This window comes from Lepidochelys olivacea (assembly GCF_965140295.1).
Source record: "Lepidochelys olivacea isolate rLepOli2 genome assembly, chromosome: 6".
Lineage (NCBI taxonomy): Eukaryota > Metazoa > Chordata > Testudines > Cheloniidae > Lepidochelys > Lepidochelys olivacea.
The window spans coordinates 20723921-20738756 of record NC_140416.1 but is presented as its reverse complement, the minus strand read 5'-3'; the positions used below and the strand labels follow the sequence as shown (position 1 = coordinate 20738756).

The 14836-nt window shown below is 40.4% G+C and overlaps 1 protein-coding gene across 1 annotated transcript in view; it reads right to left on the bottom strand.

Moving 5' to 3' along the window:
- Positions 1–14836, bottom strand: part of LOC311521456 (mucin-2-like) — a gene marked incomplete at both ends in the record, with an annotated part of 64660 nt that overhangs the window by 25353 nt on the left and 24471 nt on the right. Inside the window, 14 exons of the mRNA XM_084629790.1 lie at positions 299–1564; positions 3529–3723; positions 3825–3868; positions 4910–5054; positions 5633–5761; positions 6041–6197; positions 7489–7728; positions 8714–8893; positions 9018–9131; positions 9226–9364; positions 12270–12421; positions 13316–13416; positions 13838–13890; positions 14461–14716. Of these exons, the coding sequence (XP_084485916.1) occupies positions 299–1564; positions 3529–3723; positions 3825–3868; positions 4910–5054; positions 5633–5761; positions 6041–6197; positions 7489–7728; positions 8714–8893; positions 9018–9131; positions 9226–9364; positions 12270–12421; positions 13316–13416; positions 13838–13890; positions 14461–14716 (3171 nt within the window). The remainder of the gene's footprint in view (positions 1–298; positions 1565–3528; positions 3724–3824; positions 3869–4909; positions 5055–5632; positions 5762–6040; positions 6198–7488; positions 7729–8713; positions 8894–9017; positions 9132–9225; positions 9365–12269; positions 12422–13315; positions 13417–13837; positions 13891–14460; positions 14717–14836) is intronic.

Sequence of the window (14836 nt, the reverse complement as noted above, 5' to 3'; positions counted from 1 at the left end):
GAAGGTTGTGGACGCGTGCCTGTCGTAGGTGGGATTGTGCCTGTTGGCGGTGGTGGTGTACCGGTTGAGCCTGTTGCTGTGCCTGGAGTTGGAGGAGAAGCAGTGGAGGTGACTGATACGGTAGTGGAAAGTGGGGGTAGAAGCGTGGTGGTGCTTCCCTGTGATGTTGGCTGTGTAGAAAGGAGTGTGGTGCCTTCAGTGGTGGTTCGTCCGGAAGGAGGAAGGGTGGAACCCGATGAAGGTTGTGGACGCGTGCCTGTCACAGGTGGGATTGTGCTGGTTGGCGGTGGTGGTGTACCTGTTGAGCCTGTTGCTGTGCCTGGAGTTGGAGGAGAAGCAGTGGAGGTGACTGATACAGTAGTGGAAAGTGGGGGTAGAAGCGTGGTGGTGCTTCCCTGTGATGTTGGCTGTGTAGAAAGGAGTGTGGTGACTTCAGTGGTGGTTCGTCCGGAAGGAGGAAGGGTGGAACCTGATGAAGTTTGTGGACGCGTGCCTGTCACAGGTGGGATTGTGCCTGTTGGCGGTGGTGGTGTACCGGTTGAGCCTGTTGCTGTGCCTGGAGTTGGAGGAGAAGCAGTGGAGGTGACTGATACGGTAGTGGAAAGTGGGGGTAGAAGCGTGGTGGTGCTTCCCTGTGATGTTGGCTGTGTAGAAATGAGTGTGGTGCCTTCAGGGGTGGTTCGTCCGGAAGGAGGAAGGGTGGAACCCGATGAAGTTTGTGGACGCGTGCCTGTCGCAGGTGGGATTGTGCCTGTTGGCGGTGGTGGTGTACCGGTTGAGCCTGTTGCTGTGCCTGGAGTTGGAGGAGAAGCAGTGGAGGTGACTGATATGGTAGTGGAAAGTGGGGGTCGCAGCGTGGTGGTGCTTCCCTGTGATGTTGGCTGTGTAGAGAGGAGTGTGGTGACTTCAGTGGTGGTTTGTCCGGAACGAGGAAGAGTGGAACCGTGTGAAAGTTGTGGACGCGTGCCTGTCACAGGTAGGATTGTGCCTGTTGGCGGTGGTGGTGTACCGGATGAGCCTGTTGCTGTGCCTGGAGTTGGAGGAGAAGCAGTGGAGGTGACTGATATGGTAGTGGAAACTGGGGGTGGAAGCGTGGTGGTAAGTGGGAATGGAGTCGGCACTTCTGAACTTATTGAAGTAGTTGGATTTGAAACCGTTTTTGACTCAAGTGAGGTAGCTGTTACTGTTGGGTGTGCACTACTTGTTCCTGATGGCGTTGATGGTGTAGACTCACATGGTACATAAGTGCAACATGATATTTTGATCTCATAGTTGTAGCAGATTTTTGAAATCTGATCCTTGTTATTACATATGAGTCCAATGTCTTTGCTACATGTCAAATTTTGGTTCAGGTCTTTTAGTGGTGTGCCAGGGTATTGTTTCGCTCTGCATTCCACAGCGCTTGGAATTTTGCAAACACTATGTCCTTTAGCTCTTATATTTTCAAATGTTTCCAAATCTCCATTGTTGGAGCCTTGTGCTGGATTGCTGCTATCATACCATTCTGACCAATCGCACACTTTGTGAACACACACTGTTGTAACTGATGTTGTAGTTGTTGTTCCTGTGATAGAAAGAAAAAAAAATAGTTTCTTGTCCTGAGATTCAATATTCTTGTTAATAATTACTGTCTAATGTCTTATTATTCCTACTGTGTCTGGAAAGATTAGGGTATTAATCTTTCAAAGAATTTCATTTAAGGCCACAAGGGGGACCTTTATTATCTTGGACTCTGTCTTCCAACAAAGTGTTTTGGAAGAGCAATTTTGATCACCTGTGTAGTATCAAAACTTCACCTGACTTATAGTCTGTTTCCTTCTGCTTTTGCAGTTAAAAATATTCAGAGTTATCTCTTGTGTATCACGTCTCAATATATAAAGGAGTCTATGAATTTTTAAGAGGCTCTTTTCTAGTAGATTCATAGATTCATAGATACTAAGGTCAGAAGGGACCATTATGATCATCTAGTCTGACCTCCTGCACAACACAGGCCACAGAATCTCACCCACCCACTCCTGCGAAAAACCTCTCACCTATGTCTGAGCTATTGAAGTCCTCAAATCGTGGTTTAAAGACTTCAAGGAACAGAGAATCCTCCAGCAAGTGACCCGTTCTCCATGCTACAGAGGAAGGTGAAAAACCTCCAGGGCCTCTTCCAATCTGCCCTGGAGGAAAATTTGCTTCCCGACCCCAAATATGGCGATCAGCTAAACCCTGAGCATATGGGTAAGATTCACCAGCCAGATACTACAGAAAATTCTTTCCTGGGTAACTCAGATCCCACCCCATCTAACATCCCATCACAGGCCATTAGGCCTATTTTCCACGAATATTTAAAGATTAATTAATTCCCAGAATCGTGTTATCCCATCATCCCATCTCCTCCATAAATTTATCGAGTTTAATCTTAAAGCCAGATAGATCTTTTGCCCCCACTGCTTCCTTTGGAAGGCTATTCCAAAACTTCACTCCTCTGATGGTTAGAAACCTTTGTCTAATTTGAAGTCTAAACTTCCTGGTGGCCAGTTTATATCCATTTGTTCTTGTGTCCACATTGGTACTGAGCTTAAATAAAGAAAAGAGGGCCTGATTTTCCACTGTATTATCTCTTTTGTAATAATTTACAATTGATTTCTAGACAATCAGAATGGTACACACACTTCACAGTGACTATGCAAGGAAAAAGTCAATGGCAATCAGGACGGTCACATTTAGAACTTTTCTCTTTATTTTAACATAGGTTTCTGTAGCATCTTGGTATTATTGAGACATTTGTGTTGAATAAACACCATCTTCTCCACAGAATGGTTGCTTCTGCTTGATCCAACATTGAATTCATCATGTTGTATTCATGATATTACTCTACGATGCTATGGATATATTTGTCATTTTTGCATGTTCAGCATGATGCATTAACTGCAGGATCAAGTGGGAGTAAATGAGCTTTTTGGAAGAAAGCACTAGCTTGCTTACAAAAATCTTTAGCAATCAGGAAGAGTGTCAAAGGACATTCTGAAGTACCTTGAAAGTTCCCTTAAACTGGATTTTTTAGCTTTGAGATTGCACTAATGTGCTTAGTTTATTTTAAAATTGTTATTTGTTGTCCACCATATATATAGGGAGAAGTCGTAAAGATGCCCTCCCCTGCCCCGCTCCCCCAGTCTAGAACTCTCTGGGAGCTGCCCTTAAAGCTGCTCTATTTCATGCTCATGGCAACCAGGGATATCCAGGGCATAAAGATGAACTATCCACACTATCGTTCCTCTGGGAGCACCTGGTGGTGGTGTTACCCAGGGTAACAGTGGGGACTAAGGGAGAGAATTTGTAGAAGCTGCTGCTGTATCTCTCCGCACCAGCTGGGCAGAGAATCCTCAAGGGGGGGACGGGGGAGCTGCCAGCTGAGTTCCTGACTATTATTGTAGAAGTTACCAACTTATAGTACAAACATGTGCAATTAAAGGAGTTAGGCCCTTCCCCCCCAGGTATGCAAAGATTTTTTCAGATATTTTGGGAAATGCATAGAAATACCTGCAGCACTCGTAGGTAGAACTGTACTAAATGTGAATGGGGTGGTAGTTGTAATTCCACTGCATTCAAAGAATTTTCTGGTTATTGTTCCATTGATGCCACAAGTTGCACTCAAACACCCTCCAATCCCATCTGTGGTGTTATAAATGACATCCTTATATTTATATTTTTGTTCTTCATAATAGCAATAACATGCTGTAAAACAGAAGAGGTGGAATGACATTGTTAGTCACCTGTCAAATGAAACAAAAGTTCAAGAATGTGTTTTCATTCACAAATCTTCTTTGCCAACGTACCTTCAGCATCAAACTTGCACTCTGAGCCTTCCATTGTACATGTACTGAAAGAAATAACAAGGAAGAAATGTGAGCCTGAAGATGCATGAAGGGTGATGAACTCGCTTTACAGTTATGGTATTTTCACTGAATTTATACCAGAAACTAATCATAAGCCAAAGCAGAATTATTCTGAATTAGGGTTTGACTGAAGTTCAGAGAAGTAATTGTCTAGATTCCAGCTAATCTTCTCATAGTCAGCTCTGATTAAAATACCTCTTCCAAGCTGAATAGTTAAGAGGAGGTGCAGCTCCCTCTCCACAGTACCTGCATCATGTCCTGCTTATAGGCTGCTTTTTTCTTCCTCCCTAAAGCCAGTTCTGACATTGAAGCAGCATGGATCAGAGGGAGGGTTAAGAAGAGGGTCCATTCCTTTCCCATACCCTTACTGTTAGACCAATCTCTTCTTATGCCATCCCCCTTATAGCCAGTTCATGTCAGTTCCTCTGACTGCCATTCTTTTCCCAACCATCTCCCTGATATCAGACCTCAGCTCCTACGTGAGAGTGAAGTCAAAGGCTATGGGAAACTACAGAAACAAGTCTTTAGGAAGGCTTCTTGTCACATTCGTCATTCTTCCAATGAGTTTTGGCCCGGAGGCTAGAAAAGGAAAAAGTCTGAATATTGGATTGTATTAGTTATGAACTTTAAATTATATGTGGATGTAGAATAAACCCCAGAAACAAATCTATATTATATATTACATAACCAGGTTTGTTCTATTCTGCACTCTTCTATCATGGTGATGAGTGACTTTATAGGAATATCACCGTGATAGAGGACTGCAGAATAGAACAAACCTGGTTATAAAGCACATCAGATTTTTTTCTGGGCACTAAGCTGAAGAATTTACTGTGATACTGAGAACAAATTCAACAGAATCAAAAATTGCTCACTAGTAATATGAAAATTGGTATGTGAAAATAAGAGGTCGCTTTTGCACAGGCAACATGAACCCACCTCGCCGTTGGACTGCGGCGCATAACTTTCAAACACTGATTTGGTCTTTTCTCCTTAACATGGTCAGACTGTACATTAAATCTTACCATAACTGACAGTTGTCCCGTGAGTAGAAGCTCACTCCTGGTTTGTGGTAGTTTCCTTCAGCATCATAACAGCCACAGTTATCAACACACGTCATCTCATCCTCATTGAAATATGGCCTGTTTGCTGGACAGTTTGGATAGCAGCCTGAGGCACAAACAAAAAAAAGAGTATAAGCTGGAAGAGTTTAAGCTGGAACTTTATGCAGAAGGTAATTCCTTTTTATTTTTCTACTTTGGGCTATATTTCTCAGGCACAAGGGCTTTCCAAACTTGTACTCCTTCCCCTGGCTCACTTTCTTTGGCTTGCCTTCCTTATAATATGATGAGTCCTTCCAAATAAAAGGGAACTACTGCTTCTGGATTCTTGTTAATGGCTCCTTTGTTGGTTGGCACAGTGTTATTATTCAGCAAACAAGGCTCCCCTAACACCTAAGATGTGGATGTGATGCTAGCCTATGAACCAAGATACTAATACAGTTCTGTCATGTAGCACAGACTATTCCCATTAGGAGACCCCACAGGGACTGAGACCTACAAATGTTTTCAAACTCCAGAGACCAAACTCTGCCCTCACTTATACCAGTGCAACCCACTGAAGAAAATAAGATTGTATGGGGTGTATCTGAAGGGAGAATTTGATGCAACAATGATTGAGCTGGAAAAAAACGGTAACCAGCTGTGCACTCTACAGCAAGCAGCGTGCTGTGTCATAGCTCTTTTCACCTTCTAAACCTGGTAACTTATGAAGGCATCTTCCACTTGGATTCCTACAGGTCTTCATGCAGGGGGCTCCACAAGGCTTGTAGTGCCACTCGCATCCCCCTTCTCGGTTGTAATAATCACAGAACATAGCTGAGGGGAAACAGGAAAAGAAGACAGGTTCAGAACAAAATGCCTCTGTTTTTTCATAGCTCTCCATTATACCACTGCCATACCATTTGGGTAGTCTTGAAAGTCATGAATCAAGAGCTGAAACTGCATAACTGTCAACCCAGTTTGATATGAAACACAGGGTTGAGAACTAATTGTTGTCAAATATTTAATAATATATTTAATAACATTCTCAAAACAATTGCCTTGAAACTGATACATTATTCTTTCAATCTCCATTGAGCCTGGGCTAATACTCACGGCAGATTGATGGAGTTCTCCAGGCTACACAGACACCAAATTCACTACATGCTTGAGCATATGCAGCTACTGCTGTACAGAAACATTCACAGTCTCCCCCACTGTCACAAGCACAAGCATCAGTCACACATGCTTCATAATATTTAGTTGGTTCAACCTGTTAGACAAAGAAAGCAGTAAATGTAAGTTTTACTTTCTCTGGGGTCATCTTGCCAGAGTAACGCTTCTAGAATATTAACATGCCACAAAAAGGCAAAATCTGTAACTTTCATTTTCTTGTATTTGCATTGCTAGACAAACTAGGCCCAGTTTTCCCATGTGGATGCTGAAACAGTATGTCTAAATCATACATTTGATCATTCACATAAGCAGATTTGCAAACAATTGCAGACTTGAGCCCCAAAATGCGGGCTCAAACAGACAACTATGTTTGAACATTAGGGATTGTATCTATGGAAAGAATTAAGACACAAATAACACAGGTAGGCTACATTGTTTTACATATGCTTTAGTAATGGCTGCTGATATCTAAACTGATTCTTTTCCCCTGCTACTCCAGCATGTTAATAATTAACTCAGGGATAGACCTTGTGTGACCCACATACCTTCTGGGTGTGGTGTTCTGTCCCATTTACTGGCACCGAGACCACTTAGAAAGAGAGATTAATGAGTTTGCTCTACAGCCTTTGCTAACAACCTGTTGGCTTTTAGCTCATGCAATAGAGGATCATGCACTAAGCTCCACAGGACTCCGGTTTGATCCCGCCCACCGATGACTGGGGTCTGCTGGCGTAACACTTGTATTCTGTACATGTCATATGAGGAAAATATTAACTAACCCACACTAAAAATAAAACTCAAACTGTCTTGAGATTATCCTTCTTTTACACAAGAAAAACAAGAATGCTTCCGGTAAAATAAACAACGTTGTATTGTTCTACAGGTGCAGTGCCCATTCCTGTTGGGTAGAATAATCCAGCTTGAAATTTACCTGTGACAATTCAAAGTGAAACATATGTTAGCTGATGAATTGTGCACCTGTTTCAGAATGTATGAGAACAACCTTCAATGGGGATAGTTCTTTTGGAATAGGGAGAAAATGGACCCAAATGAAATTTCTGGATAGTCAAAAATTTAGTTCATAATTAGCTCTGACTCCTAAAGGGAGTCTTCTAAAGGGATGGGTTTCTTCAACAATGTTGTGTATATGTTAGAGATGAGCCTTAGTTGTAAAATTCAGAGCTGGTTCCAAACACCCAAAGGTTGGGGTGTGAGGCTGGATCCAGTTGCTCTTGTTCACACCCATGTCTAGGATATGTACACTAGCAGACCACTTGTATTCAATGGAATGTAAGGACTGACAACTCAATGTCAAGTGCACAGGCATCTGAGGAATACAAAAATATCATCATTATTTAGGAGAATTTTGCTCTGAGGATTTGCTATACCTGAGAGTGACACGCAGCAAAGACTTCACTGTTGATAATGCTGCACTGCCTCTGTGACCAGGACTTCCTATAAGGGTTGGTAGAGCACGGGTCCTTTGCAGAATTGGCATCAGGACAAGTAAGAGACACTTTCCAGCTGTTTCCAAACTCCAGCACATCTCCTACCACAGACTGACTTCTGGTGGTAAAGTCATTAATGCCATTGCCATCGTAGTTCCCACACAGGCCACAGACCTGACCCTGTACACACACACATGCACAAAAAGGATGATAGAAAGTTTTCAGCAACATCACAGACTAAAAGCACCTCTGGAATTCCCTATTTTGCATGGTATCTCTAACTGTTTGGTAATATCCTAACTCTCTGTTTTTCTAAGATAACATACTTTCCAAAAAATCTGCTTTTTTCCTCAGTAAAAGGACCTGATGAGTGGTCTGACGGGTATAAGCCCAGTAATTTATTTAAAAATTTGAACAGTAAGAAAATTGCGTGGTTATTGTGCCCCATCACTGGTGAGTTACGATGATGAATCTACAGTTAGCTAATTGCATATTCTTTTGTTTGTTTTGTGTTGTACAGATATACAATAGACATACTTAGATAAAACAGCCTTACAAAACTGTCATGAAAATGAGTAGCCCACTCCAGGCACAAAATCTACTCACTTGCTCTTTACCAAAATTAATGACATTGATAAAAATGAATACTTTGCTTGTCCATCCAAAAAATGTCACCCTAGGCAAGTGAGGAAATAAAATTTAGCAAGGCTGACATAAATACTAGGCTGTATGTATGAATCTAAAATACATTCCATATTTGTGGGAAAAATACATTTGATTCTGGTGTACTATTTAGCTAAAGAACTCATGGTATTAGAATATACTTCTACATACATTTCTGAAGCTGGCTGAACCACTCCCTAATACATTTCCCTAATGGAAAAGTCAGTGTGGTATGCAAATAGGATGACAAAGTTCCCATTTCCGAAGTTCCCTTCTCACACATCAATAGCTATGTTGACAAACTCTAGAATAGTACCACACACTACCTTTAACATCTGTATTTTGAGACATGGTTAAACATACTTCCTATCATTTTACACAAGACTTTCAGCCATACTCTGTTTCATTTCAATCAATATTGCTTTTTCACTCAAGAGGGATGATAATTCATCGTTTGTGTCAATGATAGTTGGCAGCAAACTCCTGCCTTCTTAAGCCTTACCTTGAAATCAGGGCTGAGTTTGATGAAGATGCTGGTTTTCTTATCCCACATGAGGATCAGTCCATTGTTGGTCTCAATAACTAAGTACATGCCCATATAGCGGACTTGGTATGGCATTTGCCTTCCATTTTCTCTTTCTACCACTTCAAGGTGTTCCTCACTGAGTATCAACTCATAGCCCTAAAATGGGGAGAAAAAAGAAACCAAAAGAATGACTAAGAATCAGCTTCTGGCTCCTCCTGAGTCTCCAATGAATACATAATAAACCTGTTCTTTTAAAAAATGTACCAAAAAAGGAACTCACCACAAGGAAGACTTTAATAGACTTAGAGCAGGTAGTCCCAGTGGAGCCACAGGGGATGTTTTCAGTGACAACTCGGAAGGTTCCATTGACTGTGCTGTTTTTCCCACAGTGGTCCTGAAGAGAGAAATGAAGTTAGCAGATAGATAATTGCCATATGGAGGATACAGGTGACTCCACAAGTAGTAATGCTAAGACAAAAGCTCAGTACCTGGACTAATGTGTATTCACAATCTCCGTTGAAGCTAAACCGTTTGTCATCAAATGTGATGTAATGCCCATCTCCATAAATAGCGCACGTACCCAGGCATTGTTCACTGGTGCAGTTCCACATCCTGTTCTTACACACGCTAAGAAGGAGAAGAAAGTATTTTAATCATAAAATTACTCACTTGATGCACAGGTAATTCCCACAACATATTTATTTAATTCAGTATGTATCAGTCCTGGTAAATGTTGTATTCACTCTTGTGTTAAAGTTAGAATTTTTCCAAGCAAACAATTAATGCAAAAGCTCTATATCATCAGCATGAAGGGGTTAATAGGAATATAGATAATACTGCATGAAAACACAAGGCCTGGTAGTAATGGGGGACTTTAACCACCGAGACATCTGTTGAAAAAGTAATATGGCAAAACACAAAATGTCCAATAGGTTCTTGGAATGCATTGGTGACAGCTTTTTGTTTCAGAAGGTGAAGGAAGTAACCAGGGGGACAGCCATTTTAGATTTGATTCTGACCAACAGGGAAGGAACTGGTTGCGAATCTGATGGGTGAAGGCAATTTGGGTGAAAATGATCATGACATGACAAGCTTATGCTCAAATAAATTGGTTAGTCGCTAAGGTGCCACAAGTACTCCTTTTCTTTTTGCAAATACAGAGTAACACGGCTGTTACTCTGAAACATGACATGATAGATTTCATTCTAAAGAATGGAAGGAGTGAGAACGGCAGAATAAGGACAATAGCAGATTTTAACAAACTCAGATAACTGGTAGGCAAGGTCCTGTGGGAAGGAAATCTAGGAGAAAAGAGTTCAAGATTGCTGTCAGTTTCTTGAGGAGACAATATTAAAGGAGCAACAGCAAATTATCCTGATGCAAAGGAAAGATAGGAGAATAGTAAAAGGCCAATATGGCTCTATCACGGGCTCTTTAATGAACCGAAAATCAAAACAAATTAAAAAATCCTACAAAAAGTGAAAACATGGTCAAATTGCTAAGAATGAGTGCACAAGAATAGCAGAAGCATGTAGGGACAAAATCAGAAAGGCTGAGGCACAAAATGGAGTTACATAAAAGACAATAAAGAAGAGGTTCTATAAATACATTATGAGCAAGAGAAAGATGAAGGAGGTCCTCTACTTAGCAGGAAAGAAGAGTTAATAATGGACATTATCAAGAAGACTGAGGTGTTCAATGCCTATTTTGCTTCAGTCTTCACTAAAAAGGTAAATGTGACCAGATAACTAATATTATTAACAACAAGGAGAAAGGACTGGAAACTAAACTAGGGAAAGATCAGGTTAAAGAATATGTAGATAAGTTAGCTATATTCAAGTTGGCAGGGCTTGCTGAAATTCATCCTAGGGAACTTCAGGCATGAATTGAGGCAAACTTGGAACAATTAATGATTATCTTTGAGAATTTAGGGAAGACGGGTGAGGTCCCAGATGATTGAAGAAGGGAAAAGTGTAACAAAGAGGACCTGGGGAATTATAGATCTGTCAGCCTGATTTTAATACCTGGAAATATACTGGAACAAGTTATTAATCAATTTGTAAACACCTTGAGAATAATAGGGCAACAAGTAATAGCCAACAGGGATTTTGTCAACAACAAACCATGCCACACCAACCTAGTTTCCTTCTTCGATGGGATTACTGGCCTAGTAGATAAAGGGGAAGCTGTAAATGTAATATATCTTGATTTTAGAAAGGCTTTTGATAAAGTCCCATATGATATTCTCATGAGAAAACTAGGGAAATGTGGTCTAGATGAAATTACTGTAAGGTGTGTGCAAAACTGGTTGAAGGACTGTATTCAAAGAGAAATTATAAATGGTTTGGTGTTAAACTTGGGGGATGTAGCTAATGGGGTTCTGCAGGGGTTTGTCCTGGGTCCGGCACTGTTCAGTATATTCATTAATGACTTGGATAATAGAATAGAGAGTATACTTATAAAATTTGCCCGTAACACCAAGCTGGGAGGAATTGCAAGCACTTTAGAGGACAGGATTAGAATTCAAAATGACTCTGACAAATTGGTGAAGTGTTGATGAAATTCAATAAAGACAAGTGCAAAGTACTATATTAAGGAAGGAAAAATCAAATGCACAACTACAAAAGGAGGAATAAGCGGCTAGGCAGTAGTGCTGGTGAAAAGGATTTGGACATTATAATGGATCACAAATTGAATATGAGTTAACAATGTGATGCAGTTGCAAAAAAGGCTAATATTCTGGGCTATATTAACAGGACTGATGTAATTTTCCCATTCTACTTAGCACTGGTGAGGCCTCGGTTGGAGTACTGTGTTCAGTTCTGAATACCGCACTTTAAGAAAGATGTGGACTAGCTGGAGAGAGTACAGAGGACAGCAGCAAACATGATAAAAGGTTTAGAAAAGCTGACCTGTGAAGAAAGGTTATTTTTTTTAACTAGGCATGTTTAGTCTTGAGAAAAGAAGATGGAGAGGGAACTTGCTAACAGTCTTCAAATATGTTAAGGATGCGATCAATTGTTCTTCATGTCCACTGAAGACAGGACAAGAAGTAATGGGCTTAATCTGTAGCAAGGGAGATTTAGGTTAGATATTAGGAAAAACCTTCTAACTACAAGTATAGTTAAACTCTGGAATAGATTATCAAGCAAGGTTGTGGAATCCCCATCTTTGGAGGTTTTTAAAAACAGGTTAGACAAACACCTGTCATGGATGGTCCAGGTATACTTGTCCTGCCACAGCACAGGGGAATGGACTAGATAATCTATCAAGGTCCCTTCCACCCCTATTTTTCTATGAATCTGTTTCTATGAAAACCTTAAACCCAAAGATTTCGTGGCTCCCACTTTTGCTTTTACCATCTACCTTGAATGACAGAAAACTGGCTTGTTATGGTTAATATACTGAAAAGTCCATCTGCCAACCCAATCCACAATGAACATTTCTTTTTGCTATTGTGTTGCTTATATATGGATATTTGGAAAGGGCAATGTGGTGGCTCCATGAACCACACAGTTCAATGAATACATACCAGGTGTTGCAGTCAACTTTGATCTCTTCCCCTGGTTTGTAGGTAGCCTCGTTGTGAATACATGGACATTCCTCTTCAGCAATACAGCTGCCTTTACCATCCGACACTAGCCCAGAGGGGCACATGCAGCCAGACATACACTGTGTGCTGTACTGTAAAGCCAAGCAGAAAATGTAACTTACTTACTTGAGTAGAGAGAGAGTGAGATTAGGTTCTTAGAACCTGTCTCTGGACTGTTGTTTATTTACATCCAGTTTAAATGAGAGATGTCTCAAAGGAAAATATGGATTGCTCAAACATATGGTTGGTTGCTAAAGGAAGTTTTAGTGGAAGATAAAACCTGTTAAAAGTCAACATTTCATGTGTCCCAGTCTCCACATGTGGTCTATGGATTGTGAAAGTGTGAAAAATATTGAATTGGGTACTGAATTACTGATGAACCTGTGGATCTGCTGATCTGTGTGTGAGTGGATGGAAAGTTAAAAAAAGAATTGCTTCATACATTTTTTCTGATGCATTAAGTTGGATTGCCATTTATCTCACATGATGCTGTCTCATAAAATGACATAGCCAATCAGGCTGTTATCATGTTCCTAGCCTTTGTAATATAATTGGATGTATAAGAGATTATTAAAAAGTGAGTCATGGCACAAAAGATATTAACAGTTTCAATCAAGGTTACATCCAGTAATTTTCTACTGAACGGATTGTGCATATGGCAAACTTCTGGATGTTTCGTTGAGAACAAGTTCTTGCTAGGTATTGTTATCTGAATTAGATCTACAAAGTCCGATGCATCTCCAGTCAGTACCTCTGTGAGAGATTCAAGTAAAGTTGACTTTTATTTGCTCATGGTCTTGACCTTTAGTGATTGCATTGTTAATGCTTCATAACATGCTTCCAGGGTTTCACTGCACAAACAACAGACTATCAGTATTACAGCTTCAGGACCATATTTATGAACCATGAATAGTTCTAGTGTACAGGAGTAAAAACAAACCTTAGTTTTCTACAAAGGCTATTCTGTCCAGCCACTTCATACTTACACACTGCATGTCAAGAGTCTGGCAGCTCTTCTGGCATTCGGCTCCAGTAGTGCCTGCAGTGATATTTCTGCAGTCAAAGTAGACCATGGGAGGAGCGCAAACTAGGGGAGAGAACGGCATGAGAGATATGAGAAAAGGCACCAGAGTTGGCACAGCAATAACATGTTTTCAATTTGCTATAAGGAGATTAGGCTCTTCATATCCAGTACAATTAAAAAAAGAATGCAAGGGTTTATGTGACAGGATGCTATGAATTCCCTAGGAAGTAGCAGTTTTTTATTTATATAATCTCTTAGAAATTACATGTAATTCTTATTGCATTACCTTCATATTATTTTTTTTAACTGGTCACACTGTATAGACTGATATTTTATTTTAAAAATAGTAGATGAAATTAAGGAACAGTTTCCACTCTATTGACTTTCCTGTGTGTTTCAGTTTTGTTCTGTTGCACCAAGAGAAAACATATTCAAAACCAAGGACAGACTAGAGAGCAAAGATAAACTAAAGAAGGGTTTTTACCTGCCATTTGGTTCACAGCTCCAATGCAGCTCAGCTTACCCTGTGCACAAGTGCTGTAGGAAATGGAAGGAAATAATAATAATATTTATTCTTTATTATTTTGCATTTACTGTAGCACTTTCTGTTCTAAGATTCGCATACTGAGCTTCTTTTCTGCTGTTTCAGAACTTTCCAATAGGACATGGAATTCTAACATGCCACCTTGTGATTACAGAAAAAAGTTTCTTGTCAACCCAGCTGCTGGTGGTATTTCCCTATGATCTCGGCTATAGATGTCCAGGAAAAATTGTGACCGAAAATGTAACAGACAATGTCTCCCTGTGAGTTTGATGTTTATTATACTATAAACCTCTCGCTGTGTATTTTTGTATTTTATGCTGGGAAAAATCATTGAATACAATAGGATCGCACCTGAATACAATAGTTCTCATAGGTCTGGAAAAATGCACTACTCTCATAGACTAATAGAATTAGAACTATTCTGTGGACAGAGCATTATATTGAAAATCATGCAGGGCTGGGTACAGCAAGCTTAACTGGGGTGTATTCTTTTATTTAAAAAGTTTATACAATGCAGCGTTAGTGTTTTATCTCTTTGATAAAGATTTGATAGAATCTCTTACCAAACAAGACCATCTTCATGAACAGCTTCCCCAGAGGCAATGGGAGACCCTTTGTAATAACAAGGACATTTGCTAGCAGACACACATTTGCCATATTCATCCATGTAGGTTCCTTTTTCACAGGAGCAACCATCAACTGGAATGAACCTGATGTTACATGTGACATCGGGCTCACTCAGAGACCGGCAAGTGGGTTGACAGGAACTGATGTTATAGCTGTAGGTCAAGGATTTGGGACATGAGGTTGTGTATTTGGCTTGAGAAGGAAAAACAAACAAAATGATATCAACAGATTTGTTAGTTGCAGATAATATTATTTGGTGGGGAGAGAGGGGGAATATGTAGTCTGAATAACAGATAAAAACAATGCTATACA